The sequence below is a fragment of the Carassius gibelio genome, chromosome A2 (assembly GCF_023724105.1).
Source record: "Carassius gibelio isolate Cgi1373 ecotype wild population from Czech Republic chromosome A2, carGib1.2-hapl.c, whole genome shotgun sequence".
NCBI lineage: Eukaryota > Metazoa > Chordata > Actinopteri > Cypriniformes > Cyprinidae > Carassius > Carassius gibelio.
In genome coordinates this window covers 28,054,311-28,069,387 of record NC_068372.1, presented here as the reverse complement: position 1 = coordinate 28,069,387, position 15,077 = coordinate 28,054,311, and the positions used below count along the sequence as shown (strand labels likewise).

General features: G+C 36.6%; 1 protein-coding gene across 1 annotated transcript in view; it reads left to right on the top strand.

Annotated features, from left to right (window-relative positions):
- LOC127936173 (contactin-associated protein-like 2) overlaps positions 1 to 14,979 on the top strand; it is a 32,494-nt gene extending 17,515 nt beyond the window's left edge. The window contains exons 8-25 of the mRNA XM_052534175.1: positions 363 to 621; positions 820 to 969; positions 1,052 to 1,214; positions 2,065 to 2,171; positions 2,453 to 2,572; positions 3,072 to 3,190; positions 3,273 to 3,357; positions 3,965 to 4,121; positions 5,050 to 5,177; positions 5,449 to 5,619; positions 5,721 to 5,939; positions 6,064 to 6,300; positions 7,161 to 7,388; positions 7,589 to 7,722; positions 7,841 to 7,934; positions 9,764 to 9,994; positions 12,150 to 12,224; positions 13,223 to 14,979. Of these exons, the coding sequence (XP_052390135.1) occupies positions 363 to 621; positions 820 to 969; positions 1,052 to 1,214; positions 2,065 to 2,171; positions 2,453 to 2,572; positions 3,072 to 3,190; positions 3,273 to 3,357; positions 3,965 to 4,121; positions 5,050 to 5,177; positions 5,449 to 5,619; positions 5,721 to 5,939; positions 6,064 to 6,300; positions 7,161 to 7,388; positions 7,589 to 7,722; positions 7,841 to 7,934; positions 9,764 to 9,994; positions 12,150 to 12,224; positions 13,223 to 13,422 (2,877 nt within the window). The 3' untranslated portion in view covers positions 13,423 to 14,979. The remainder of the gene's footprint in view (positions 1 to 362; positions 622 to 819; positions 970 to 1,051; positions 1,215 to 2,064; positions 2,172 to 2,452; positions 2,573 to 3,071; positions 3,191 to 3,272; positions 3,358 to 3,964; positions 4,122 to 5,049; positions 5,178 to 5,448; positions 5,620 to 5,720; positions 5,940 to 6,063; positions 6,301 to 7,160; positions 7,389 to 7,588; positions 7,723 to 7,840; positions 7,935 to 9,763; positions 9,995 to 12,149; positions 12,225 to 13,222) is intronic.
- Positions 14,980 to 15,077: the final 98 nt, after the last annotated feature.

Here is a 15,077-nt window from a genome sequence, read left to right as displayed (position 1 = left end):
GGTGGTTACAGTCCACAGTCCCTTTTATTGGCAGTTTAAGATGATTGAGTGGAGCAATGGTAGCTGCTTTTCCTGGATCAAGGTGGTCTGCCAGCCTTAACCAGCTTAAACCACTGGCTGGGATTCCAGACATCTAGACAAGTGTGGACCAGCTAGAAACTAGACAAAACCAGCCACCGCCTTAAGCTGGTTTTATCTGGTTTTCCAATAGGGTCCTATCAAAGTTCTTAAATCAAGCTGTCCTCTGAAATTCTACTGTAAATTTGTGATCATTCCTGTAGCGCTGTGTGTTGAAATCCTTGATAAACGCTTTGATTTGAAATGTTTCATAATTTTAATTTCATCTGCTTTTCCCATTCCAGCATAACCTGACGTTCTCCTGCACGGAGTCCCACACACTCCCCGCCTTCTTTAACTCCACCAGCTCCTTGCAGCTTCCGGGACGGACTGACGCAGACACCGTGTCAGTCAGACTGCAGTTTCGGACGTGGAACCCCAGCGGTCTGCTGTTCTTTACCCCGCTCATGCCTGGAGGGGTGGAGGTCAGCCTTGTGGAGGGTAAAGTTACCGTCCACATCTACGTCACGCTGGGCAAGAACACACGTGTGGACATATCCTCAGGTAACATCACACCTGAAGACGCAGAGCTCACTCAGTTTCTAGACTTTCTGCAGTTTCAGCTAGAAAAACCCTTGTAGTAATGTACAAACACCTTAGCTATTATATCAACATCTTGTCAACCCCTCAGCACATTAACCAGTGAAACACACACAAATAAATCAGATTTGTTATTGCTCATGCTAAAGCGTTTCTCTGCAGGTTCTGGTCTTAATGACGGCCAATGGCACAGCGTTCACTTTCTGGCACTGGAAAGCATTGCCATGTTGACCATCAATGGAGACGAGATGTCCACAGTGAGAGCTGCTCTTCCCATTCAGATCAGGACTGGAGGAGATTATTTTTTTGGAGGTAATTGTAGGAACCACCTCTCTAAACTGTTTTTATTGGGGGGGGAAATAATTAAATTTAATTTCCTTGTTGCCATGTGCAGGATATTTCCCGCGGACAGACCTTTCTCCGTCACAGCGCTCCTTTCAGGGCTGCATGCAGCTAATACATGTCGATGATCAGTTGGTCGACCTGCAGTCTGTGGAGCAAGGCATGCTGGGTAGCTTTGAGAACGTCAGTCTGGATATGTGTGCCATCATAGACAGGTGATACATTGTCAGTATGAACTTGCACTGTTGCAGAGACCCAGTGTGATTATTTACAACCAAAACTGTTTTACATATTCAAGTCAACGTTTTCTCCTTACAGCATTGCTTTCATATGGTAATGTAACATCTCTTTGTGATAAAGTCAAGCCGCCGTACCCATCCATATTCATTCATGAACCCGCTGCACTGCGCCTTCACAGATGACTCTGCAAATGAATGAAGAACAGATTTTCTTTGCAGTGTTCTGACCAAAGACGATGCTGTATTTTGATTGTCGTTTTTGCTCAATCTGTCCCAAAAACAGTAAGAAACTCCTCGTGTCGTGCCACTGATTGCTTTATAAGATTCGTGATGACTTTTAAAATTGTGAAGCTGCCACGAGGAGCTTATATAAGCCACATCTAACTCTCTTTAACAGGAGTTACTCAAGGCTCTGTCACGTGTCCTGCCCCTGTTTGATCAGAACGACTGTGTTAACATGCAAGATAAGGGGAACCTCTCTGCTGATCTGATACTTCTCCAGACAGGACTTAAGGACTGCAGAAATTAGGCTTTATAGAGCTACCAAAACAGAGATTATCAAACAGGATAGTGACTCAGTGCAGCTTCTCAACAGCCATTACTTCAGCAAGTGGCAACCTGAAGTGTTTTGAAATGTTTCTTTTTTTTTGACCATCAAACTAATTAAAATTTGCACCTTTTCGTGCTGACTATTAAATATATATTTTTGGCTTTTCTCCTAACACTAGCTTCTTTTTTCAATGCAAAGGATCAGTAAAAATAGCTCCAACTTCTAGTAATCCTGCATCTGTAATCTATCTCTCTCTCTCTCTCTCTCTCTCTCTAGGTGTGTGCCAAACCACTGTGAACATGGAGGCAAGTGCTCTCAAACTGGAGACACTTTTAAATGTACCTGTGAAGGAACTGGATACTCTGGTGCCACCTGCCACAGTTGTAAGCCATCTAAAATCATATCGCCCACATTTATTTGAGCATACTTTGATTCATATATCTCTGAAGCTGCTGCTATGCAGCAATAGCAAAATGAGTCTTGCTGCATCAATCAACACTTCACAAGGAACTTTACACACAGAGAACCTTATAGAATAGAGATTTTGGTTTGGAATGGTCTTTTAACTTATTATTTATTTAGCTGACTGGACCTCAGAAATGAAGCATTGGAGATTTTCTCGCAGTGTTGGCTGTTTTAATGCTTACACTGTGTGTTTCTGCAGCTGTGTATGAGCAGTCCTGTGAGGAGTACAAACACTTAGGCCGAAGCTCAGACTATTACTGGATCGATCCGGATGGGAGCGGACCTCTGGAGCCATTCAGAGTCATCTGCAATGTGATGGGTCAGAACAATATAAGAATATATATATATTTTTAGCGATTTAAAACAAAACAATATCAGTGGGTTCTTGTGTAGCATGCACATCTGAAGTTAATATATTCATATCATGTGTTAATATAGTCATTGTCATAACGAGGAATACATTAATACATAATCTCTCACATTCACACATCAGTGACCCCTTTGGTACCAAAGAATTACTTAATTATGACTGTTTGTGGTGTAAGAAACCTTACCTAACATTATACAACTTACTATTATAAAACCTTACTAATGTAAATTGTTTCCTTTTTTGTTCATTGTCAAATATATGATAATAATGTGATATTACTGCTTTAAGCAATAAATACCTCCAATGGTTTCTCCAAAGTTTTTGCACATTTTTTTAATTGTCAGTGTATGCCAGTGTCACTGTTTCTCATTTAAATGAGGGCATATTATAGAAATATATTAATACCTGAATACCTGCTGACTGGTACACTTGTATATGTGTATTTCAGAAGACAAAGTGTGGACAACCATTGTGAATGACCTTCCAGCTCAAAGCTCTGTGGCAGCGGGTTCCAGAGCTGAAGACAAGACTGTGCTCAAACTCAATTACAGCATGTCTGCTGAACAGGTGCCGCTTAAATCAGAGTGAATTTAACAATGGAAACTGTTGCACATAACCAACAGATGCTGGATATGTTTTTGTGATTCAGGTGAACGCCGTCACCAGCAGTGCTGAGTTCTGTGAGCAGCATGTGGCGTACATGTGCTACAAATCACACCTGCTCAACTCACCAGGTAAATGATGCGGTAAAAACTCATGGCTCTCATAAGAAAATTCCAAATGAAAATTAGCAGAAAATGTTCTCACTCACAGGTCATTCAAGATGTAGATGAGTTTGTTTCTTCATCTGAACAGACTTTTTAGCATTTTAGCAACAGAAATTTAGCATTCCATCACTTGTTCACCAATGGATGCTCTGCAGTGAATGGGTGCCGTCAGAATGAGAGTCCAAACAGCTGATAAAAACATGATGATAATGCACAAGTAATCCACACCACTCCAGTCCATCAGTTAATGTCTTGTGAAGTAAAAAGCTTTATATTTATAATAAACAAATCCATCATTAAGGTGATTTTTTTTACTTCAAACTGTTGCTGTTACATTTTAAAGTGAAAAACATCTTTGTTTATTACAAACATGCAACTTTTCACTTCAAAAGGCCGCTGAGGATCAGTTGATGCTAAATTTCAAAATGCTTAATTTCAAATTCCAAATCTGTTCCAATGAAGAAACAAACTTGTCTTTATTTCGGATGGCCTGAGGGTGAATACATTTTCAGCACATTTACATTTTCAGTTGAATTATTCCCTTAAGATCTTTTTTTCTTTTCTTTTTTTTTAGATGGTTCTCCATCCACATGGTGGGTCGGCAGGGGAAATGAGAAGCACTTCTACTGGGGCGGCTCAGGACCAGGTGTGCAGAAATGTGCCTGTGGCATTGAACGCAACTGCACAGATCCCAGATACTACTGCAACTGTGATGCAGATCTGAGACAATGGTGAGATCTCAGCCTCTTCTCATTTTTTTCTAGGAATCTAGTAGGACTCACATGTTAGAAGACAGAGAGAAAAGCCAGATGTACACAATCCTGGTGGCCTCATAGTTATATTGGATGCTTTAATTTTCCAGGATTTGATGGAATTGCACATATTGCAGTAACATTTACTACCATTCAAAAGTTTGTGGTCAGTAAGATTTTTTAAATGTTTTTTTTAAATGAAATCTCCTATGCTCACCAAGGATGCATTTGAAATATTATTACAATTTAAAATTGAATTAATTTCAACATGAGTATGTTTTAAAATGTCATGTATTACTGTGATCAAAGCTGAATTATCAAAATCATTACACCAGGCATTCCGTCATCCTTCAGAAATCATTCTAACATTCTAAACATTTCTTATCATTATCTTTGTTAAAAACAGTTGTGCTGTTTAGTATTTTTGTGGAAACCATAATAATTTTTTTCAGGAATCTTTGATGAATAGAAAGTTGAAAGCCTTTAAATGTCTTTACTGCTACATTTGATGAATTGAATGTGTTCTTGCTGAATAAAATTATTAATTTCTTTAAAAAAAATCTTAATGACTCAAAACTTTTGAATAGTAACTCAAATTGTGCATAACATGCAATTTCTCTTTATGCGTAGAAATGCAATGTGCTCAACTTAAATTTCCAAAAAACAACCAACATTTTCTATATCGCCTCCATGACCATAAAAACCGCATACTTACCATATTTATGTGTAACCAATGCCTTTTGCTGAATTAATGTAATAAATGATTGCACATTCTTTACACACTAGACAGTGTGCAGTATGTACTATGCAGTAATCAGTACTCAACTCCTTTCTGTTGCATTGCACAATGCTATATTGCCCCCTTGTGGTCCAAAATTCTTCCTCTGCATTGTGTTTTTTTCTCTAGGAAAGAAGATGCTGGTATGTTGATGTATAAGGACCATCTGCCTGTCAGTCAGGTGGTGGTTGGTGATGTTCACCGCTCTGGATCTGAAGGAAGACTCACTGTCGGGCCGCTCCGCTGTCAGGGAGATCGTAAGTGCAGTCATGCTCTAAAATGTATCATCTATCAACACAGTTTAGCCAAGTAGGACATGTTACTCGATCACCATTTGTTCTTGGTCCGACGAGACAAACAATTGCAGGCCTATCCACAAAACTTATCATAGCTTAACTTACCATTAAAACCAATGTGAAATGATAGATTGATAACATCAAATTATGTTTAATGCCGCTAGTAGCATAGAAATTATACACTGCAGCTTTAAATTTGACCTACTGAGTTGTCAATGTGTTTCTTTTATAGGTCACTTCTGGAACGCAGCGTCCTTCAATACACCTGCATCTTATCTTCATTTCCCCACCTTCCAAGCCGAGACCAGCGCAGACGTCTCCTTCTATTTTAAGACGTCATCCTCGCATGGTGTTTTTCTGGAAAACCTGGGCAATCCGGATTTTATTCGCTTAGAACTCAAATGTAAATCCACATACTTTTATCACCTCAGGATTGCTTTAAATCCCTCAGTGCATCACGTTTTTAATAATTTTAGTTAACAGTAACATCACTGTTTTCCACAGCTGCTACAGTGGTGTCCTTCTCATTTGATGTGGGCAACGGGCCGGTGGAATTAACCGTACGCTCATCTACACCCCTCAATGATGACCAGTGGCACAGGGTGGAGGCGGAGTGGAATATTAAAGAGGCTGTTTTGCGATTGGACAAGGTGCATAGGGAGGTGAGGTCAGCCCCGCCTCAAGGCCACACCCACATGCAGCTCTTCAGCCAGCTGTTTGTAGGTAAGATCTCCAGCAGATGACTGGGAAGTAAAATTTAGCAAGAAAAAACTTGGGTGTGTAATTTACCTTATTGCAAAGTGTTAAAGTTATATCTCGCCATGTCTATGTTGCTGTAACATTTTAGGTGCTTCAGGAGGGCAGAGAGGATTTCTAGGTTGCATTCGTTCCCTGAAGGTCAATGGAGTGACACTTGACCTTGAAGGGAGGGCAAAGGTCACACCAGGAGTGAAGCCTGGATGCTCGGGTCACTGCAGCAGCTATGGGATGCATTGCCAGAATGAAGGGAAATGTATTGAGAAATACAATGGATACTCGTGTGACTGCAGTCTGACTGCCTTCGATGGGCCTTTCTGCAATGATGGTATGAACACTAATCTTAGAACATAAATAATTCAGTTTCACTTGGCTGTAATGGGCAACAAATATATTCCGATGCACAAATATCATCTTTTAGGAGTATATAAACATAAAAATGGCAATAAAGCTGGACTACAAGCCAAATTGGATCAGTTTTGCTTAGTTCATATTCAGGGCTTGACAGTGAAACCATTTCTTTCATTTACATTTACATTCATTAATTTAGAAGGCAATGCGATTTTTTGACTAAAACTAGATGTGTGCAAACTGTAAAAAAAAAATTGATACAGTTCGTAAAGTCTAAAAACATTAAGTTGTATGGAATTTAAGGACATAAAATTAACAAATAATAATAAAGTCTTAATTCTCATTTTAAGAAATTGGAGATGTAAAAATAGAAATCATAATGTGATTAACATGATTATTAAATTTATGATCTCAGTAAATAAATCACTTAAAAAACTATAATTTAATTAACAAAATAAAAGTGTGTACATTTCAAAATAAGAGTCCCTGTGTATTTGGTTCTTATTTATAAATAAAACTTAGTTTTTACTTTGTTTATTATGGAATATAGATAGATAGATAGATAGATAGATAGATAGATAGATAGATAGATAGATAGATAGATAGATAGATAGATAGATAGATAGATAGATAGATAGATAGATAGATAGATAGATAGATAGATAGATAGATAGATAGATAGATAGAAAGATAGATACATAGATAGATAGATACATAGATAGATAGATACTTTTTTTTTTAATGTGCTCCTGAATTTTTTGCCTTACTGTACGAGCACATGTCTTAGGACAGAAGGTAAATGTCAAGCCCTGTTGTCGTCATCTGCTTCCACTTTAGATGTTGGCGGGTATTTTGAGAGTGGGACCCTGGTGCGCTACGACCTCATGTCCGAGAGCAGCTCATCTCCTGCAGTGAAGGAAGGCATCTTTGGGGTCCTGAGTGCGGTGGGTAATCTGACCCGTGAGGAGCTGAGCTTTAGTTTCAGCACGTCCCACACACCTGCAGTCCTCATCTACATTAGCTCCAAGACACAGGACTACCTGGCCGTGGTGCTGCGGCACAACGGTGAGACACGCTCACGTGTTTAGATCTCAGATTTAACGTTTATGTTCTGAAATGGATATAAAAGACGCAAAGTCTTTTTTAATAATAGCTTAGAAACAGTGCTAATTATACATTTTTTTATTTTTTTATTTGCTGTAGTTTTAGTTTTAACGGCTGCTTAGATGCTCTTAACACTGATGAAACATTGTGTATTCCCTCAGGTACTCTACAGATCCGCTATAACCTTGGAGGACTGAGGGAGTCGTTCACGATCAACCTGAATCATCGTAACATGGCTAACGGTCAGCCTCACAACGTCAACATCAGCCGACAGGACAGACTCATTCAGCTGCAGGTACTGTATCTGTCTCCGTCGACCCACTAGATCAAGATAGTTTCAGACTTCAGATGAATCTGCTTTATATTGGATGATAATAATTCACTGGATTTATGAGTCTGTCTGTGAGTTTCAGGTGGATCATTATCCCACAGTAAGCTACACTCTTCCTGAAGCCTCAGACACTGAGTTCAACCTTGTGAAGACCATTTTCCTAGGAAAAGTTTTTGGTAAGTAGGCTATTATTAACAAATATTAGCATGATTCAGGGCTTTAAGTATGCTATTGACAAAAAAATCTAAATAAAATAAAAACTTAAATCTAATTAGCAAAATATTAATACTTCATATAGCACAGGTGTTATAGCACAGCATCATTACTCCAGTCAGAAAAGCATTTCTGATTATTATCAATGTAAAAAAAAAAGTTGTGCTGCTTAATAGTTTTGTAGGAATCTTGATACATTTCTCAGGATTCTTTGAGGAATAGAAAGTAAAAAATTACAACATTTATTATATATATATATATATATATATATATATATATATATATATATATATATATATATATATATATATATATATATATTTTACATAGTCACTTTATGGCCAGCTTTGATCAGATTAATGCATACTTGCTAAATAAAAGTATACATTTTTCAAAAAAATCTTACTTACCCCGAAATTTTGAACAGCAGTGAACTATATAAGTGAATATATTAAATATGATGAAAACAGGGATATGCTCTAGAAATTAATTACTACTTTCTATACATGTCAAATAGATTTGTATATTCTTTGTGACTAGTTTTAGGTTTTAGCATTTTTGACAAGTAATACTATTATTGAAAATAACTCCATAGCATCACAAAGCGTAAAATGATAAACCATATTTACCAAGAATGCATGACTCACTCTCCTCCTTCTCCTTCCACTGGACTCTGAATGTAAGTCCTGACATCATCATGTGAAAGCTCTGGGTTCTGCTCCTGATTTCAGTCCAGTGCCCAGGTTTTCCTGCAGACTTTTCTAGCAGAGATGAGCTGCATTACACACACAGGGAGCTGACCTTGTGATGGGTCTGCATCTACACCCAGATAGATCTGTAATATTGTCGCTTAAGGTTTAGACCGAGGGAAATCTACAGTTTGTTATTCAGATATACACATATATGGATTGAGAAAGAGACAGACAGAAAAGAGAAATCTGGTGTTTTGTTTTGAGTTGCAAGACCTGCAAAGTGCTGGGAAAACATACGCAGTTCCATATCTGAGATTGCAAACAGGTAATATGTTCATAAAATGCTTTATATTCAAAATATTAGCATATGTTTTTTTCTTTTTTTTGAGTCGGGTGTTTTGTGGGATGTTTAGTAACATATTGGACAAAATTATGAGAATAATCAAGGACAGCACAGGTTTTCTCTCTTCTCACATATATAAAAATGCATTCATCTGTCCATGTTTGTGTATATTGTAAAAACAAGTCTTTTGGCTTTCGGTGTCATGATGTTTGCTTTCAATCTTAAGTGTGTCAAAATCCACTTTTCTATATTGTTAACCCAATAACTGTGGCATATTGCTTTTATAAATCATTGACACTACTATTTAATAAATAAGATTACTTATTCACAAAACTATTAAGCAGCACAACTGTTTTCAACATTGATAACCATAAGAAATGTTTCTTGAGCAGCAAATCTGCATATAAGAATGATTTCTGAAGGATCATGTGACACTGAAGACTGGAGTTATGATGCTAAACATTCAGCTTTGACCACATTTGTGTAATTTGTAATTTATGTCTACATCACTATGTGGAAATATTTGCGCAATGCCTCACAAATGTTCACGCAATGGTGTGGTTTCAGTAACCACAGTTAGTGTTGAGTCAGGGACATGCTGTGTGTATTTAGTAGAAAGCATAAGCTCTTTATTTTGTAAAGTGTCTTAGATCATTCATTTGAAAACACCTGTCCTATAACTTTTATCATTGCCTTCACACTCACTCACAGTTGTTTCCTCCATCTGATATTTTCTGTTGGTGTCTTTGACTTTCAGAAACAGGTCAGATTGATCCGGTGTTGATAGAGCGATATAACACACCAGGATTCGTGGGCTGTCTCTCCAGAGTGCAGTTCAACCGCATCGCCCCGCTGAAGGCCGCCCTGAGGACCGGAGTGCCCTCCACAGCCTCCATACAGGGAGTCCTGGTGGAGTCCAACTGCGGGGCGTCTCCACTCACAGTACCACCAATGTCTGCGGTCTTTGACCCCTGGCACACAGATTCAGGTAACTCCATGATTAAAAGCTGTTATCTTGCCCCTAAGTGTTTAAAAAGAATAGTTCACCCCAAAAAAATGTATTTGCTGAGAATTTACTCACTCCAAGGCCATTCAAGATATAGATGAGTGTGTTTCTTCATCAGAACAGATTGGAGAAATTTAACATAACATCACTCGCTCACCAATGGATCCTCTGCAGTGAATGGGTGCCGTCAGAATGAGAGTCCAAACAGCTGATAAAAACAATAATCCACAAGTAATCCACCTGACTCCAGTCCATCTGTTAATGTCTTGTGAGGCTGTTTTGGGCTCTTTTTTGCTTTTAAGCCTGATTCTGATTTGAGGACTTTTTCACAGAAGAAAGCAGTATTATAGACAGAGGACTCGTATTTTAAACAGAAGCAATGGTTTGAAGTTAAAAATGTTTTAATGGTGAAATTGTTTCTTACAAACACGCAGATTTTCACTTCACAAGATGTTAATTGATGAACTGGAGTGGTGTGGATTGCATTATTGTGATGTTTTTATCAGCTTTTTGGACTCTCATTCTGACGGCACCCATTCACTGCAGAGGATCTATTAGTGAGCAAGTGATGAAATTTTAAATTTCTCCAATCTGTTCTGATGAAGAAACACACTCATCTATATCTTGAATGGCTTTAGGGTGAGTAAATTTTCAGCAAATGTTCCTATTTGGGTGATCTATCTCTTTATGGGCTGAGCTCATGCTTGCATTGTAAGTTGGTTTCTTCAGAGACTGAAGATCTAGAACAATGAGCCTCCAGTGTAGATCATGGGAGCATCTGCCCCTTTGTGTGTATTCATTATTCGAGCAGTCGAATCAACATCTTGTAATTTGTATAGGCAGGATTCAGCAGGATATTATAAAGGTCTTTATCAGATGTGCACTGGAAAACCCCTTATGGGAACTAAAGGGGGATATTGGGGAAAAAAGTTCCACTTCATCTTTTACTCTTGAGTTTTTTTTTGTTTTTTTTTACAGTTTCATTATTATGATGCACATGAAATATATTTCTATCTACTGAAGAGATCTTTCCTGGTTGACTGGAAGAAATCAGATTTTTAGTAAAGGACACCTGTGATCTCTTCCCTGTAGAGAGGATTACTGTGGCACATTCCTGCTTGTGTGTGTGTGTGTGTGTGTGTGCGTGCGTGTGTGTGTGCGTGTGTGTGTGTGTGTGTGTGTGTGTGTGTGTGTGTGTGTGTGTGTGTGTGTGTGTGTGTGTGTGTGTGTGTGTGTGTGCGGAACAGGTTTTGTCTGCATTGTTGCCACAAGGAAACAAGGTTAGTTTCACGTTTAGGTTTAAGGAATGGGAAACACATTAACTCATTATAGGAATAATAAAGATCATCCTAAATCATATATTTCCTCTCATATTCATAGTTTATATATTCCTGTCACACCCCTAATATATTCCTTACATTTATTATTATTTTCTTAAATTCTTACTTATCTTGTGATAAAAACAAAAGTAAAGAAATAAAAATAAATCATTAGAATAATAAATGAAATTAAAATCTGTTATAATTATCATTATTAATACATTAAAATAATAAATGTATATTAAAACTCTAAAGATTGATTAAATTTATAACTGACATTTTACAATATTTCATATTAATATAATATAACATTTCTAATTTAATATTAATATAGTAAGTATTATTATGTGTTATGTGGTGCATACAATTTACATTATTTTACTTTATTTACTTAAATTACTTAAATATCTCAGTATACACCGCTAAATTTCAAATGCATGGGAATATGAATTTACTGATTTTGTAATAACAATAAAACTAATTCAATTTAGATTGAAATAAAAGAGGGGATGAGTGATCTTGGTACATGAGTATGTGAGTGTGTGCTTACACTCATGACATTGAGTATCTTGAGTTTTCTTGGATATTTGTGGAGTGTGGTGTTTGGAGCCTGTGGAGACGGCAGATGTAAAGAGCAGAAGGTTGGTCTCAGATCTGCGTCTGCTCCTGAGAGAAACACTCGAGCGCGTGCACCGATACACTCCGCTGCCCGCAGTGTTCCACTAACCTTCTGTACTTCATATATGCCAAGAAATCTAGTGAAAGGGATTGTCAAAGTTTAGACTCATAAAACAGTGCACTTTTCTCTTTTTTTCAAGATGGTGCCCAGTTCCCATTCAACGAGGAGAGAGTCAGTCGTGATGGTGTCAAAAGAGACTCCGCAATAATTGGAGGTGAAATATACAGCTCAAGTTTAATGCTGCTACAAATTAAAACTTAGCTCAGTGTTGTTGTTGTTGTTTTTCTTTATCTATCCACAGTTAGGCTCTAAATATGCTAGCATGCATAGCAAAACAGGCCACTAGAAATGCATGTTAACAGTGCTAACATTTTCATAAAACCTATGTTTTTGGACTGCTTCATTTTTAATGACATGAGACAACAATTGTTTTTCCAAGACAACCTTTGAAGGACTTATTTAGTAAGATGGATCAAGATTGTTTTTTTGCAGATTTTATCACATCTACATTTAAATAATATTTTTGTACTTGGACATAAAATGTTTCTATGTGTTTTATTGTTTGTTGAGTCCATATCTGCCATGATATGGCAATGGATTTAGAATATAACCAACCAACAATTATAATATTTCTTAGGCCAACGATTATATTTCTTTGATATTTTCTTTTTCAGTGTTGTAAAACATTTCTATAGTGATTTTAATTAATTTAGTTAATTCAATTTTAATTCATCATTACAACCATGATTTTAATATAATTCCATTAATAAATTATATTAATATTAATATGTATAACATAATCCAAATATAAAAATGCAATATTATAAATATGATTAAATGGGTGACATGAGGGTGAGTAATTAATAACAGAATTTTAATTTTTGGGTGAACTATCTCTTTAAAATAAGTACAATTCACCTATTAAAATAATATCATGTTTTATCATTGGTGTAGAACATTTCTATGTATGATTCATCATTACAATCATTATTTTCATATCATTGTCTAAATGTATAACACTAATATTGATATTATATAATAAAATATATATTAAAATATAATTAAATGTTAAAATATCAGTATTATAAACATTAGTAAAATAATTAGAATGTAATCTTTTAAAATAATAATGTCTAATTTTTATCATTGCCGTAAATCATTTCTGATTTATAATTACAATCATGATTTTAATATTATTTCTCGCTTATGTAGGCATCATCGCAGTGGTGATTTTCATTATCCTCTGCACGCTGGTGTTCCTGGTGCGTCACCTGTTCCATCACAAGGGCTCCTACCACACCAACGAGGCCAAAGGGGCGGAGTCTGCCGACTGCGCTGATGCAGCCATCATCGTGAATGACCCCGCCTTCACAGAGACCATCGACGAGAGCAAGAAGGAGTGGTTCATTTAGCCACACCCCCTTGGAGAGTCTTCTTTCTCTTCTTCTTCCTGATGGATACATTAAAAAGGTCATTCTAAAATTTTTGAGCAGCCGATGTGAAACGGACACATGGCAAGTCCATTTGGACCACGTCTGTGCACTAAATGGCATGTCTGTTCTGTAATTATTTTGTATGTACGTTAATACAGCACAAGGAGATCAAATTCATCCCATGCACACGACTGGCATATTCCATGTGGGACGACGGTAAATAAAACCAACAACTGATGCATAAATCATTGCAATACTGCTGATCTGTTAACAAATGTGTTTTCATGCAAACATGAATGCACCAAATATTCCAATAGCACAAAACGGAATGTGTACAGAATGATGCATACTTATGTTTCTGATAATGACATTTGATTGTATTTAAACATTTTGTTGTCAGCATCTTCAGGACAATAATATATTGTAGCATGGTAATCCGCCGATGGCATTCTGAATCACTCATCAATGTTAATGCAGCACTTTTATATCTCATGGTAAATGTTCTTTATAGTTCTCAGAACTCAGTGTTATTTATCTGTTTCTCCATAAGTGCTTGTTCGAACCCTATGGAAGACATGACAGGCGTTTTAGATGGTTTTTAAAAACATGAAAGCTCCAGAGAAAGAGTTTAGTTCAGATGTGTTCAGTAGGAAATTATCTTGAATGGTCCATTTGCTTCAGTGTCTTTTAATGTGCCTCAAAGGTTCAAGGTTTCTTCTGGCCAAGCATGGATTTTGTGATAGATTTGATGACCCTTATATGTTAATATCAAAGAAAGTTGAATTTGTTTTGTGTGTTTGCAGTTTTAAAGCACTGCTCATTTAAAATCAGCGGCACAAATTACGCACAAACCATTTTTTTATATTGTCATCACTCTGTCATTGTTATTTCTGAAAGGTATAGTTTACTCAAAAATGTTAATTCTGTTAGCAATTACTCACCCTTGAGTTGTTACAAACCTTTTTTCTGAAGATATTTTGAAGAGGTTGGGTAACCACATTGACTTCCATAGTATTTTCTTTCCATACTGTGGAAGTCAGTGGGGTCCAACAAAAGAATTTTCATTTCTGGGTGAACTATCCCTTTAACTATGTCTGAATCCCACATTTCTGTATTAACATGGTCTCACAAGAGTTTGTTTTCTCCACTCATGTGAATTACTGACAAAAGTATTATTCAACCATCAGATAGATTACAAAATCTGGTTTATAATAAAGCACTATGATAATGTTGCTTCCTGTAAATTGGAGTTGTTCCATTAATTATTAACGTGTTAAATGTGTCTCCATGCATTACCAGTATATCAGTTGGTCTTTTAAATGAACAAAATTGCTTAATTATTAATATTTGTCACATCAGAATTACTTTGTGATTTTATTATAATGTAACGCAATCATTTGTTCTTTGAATGTTTGAAAATGCTCATGTGTATGATGAAATGTTATTTTATGTTGACGGTTGTAAAGAAACTGACGCTCCAATAATGAACACATTGCAAATTTCAATAAACTACTGGATTGTTTTTGTAAACAAAAAAAAAAATGTTTTTTTTTTTTATTTTTTTTTTTAGGGAATGATTACAAAAAAGCTCTGTTTATTAATATGGCCCTCTCATTATGATGATAATCGCTCAT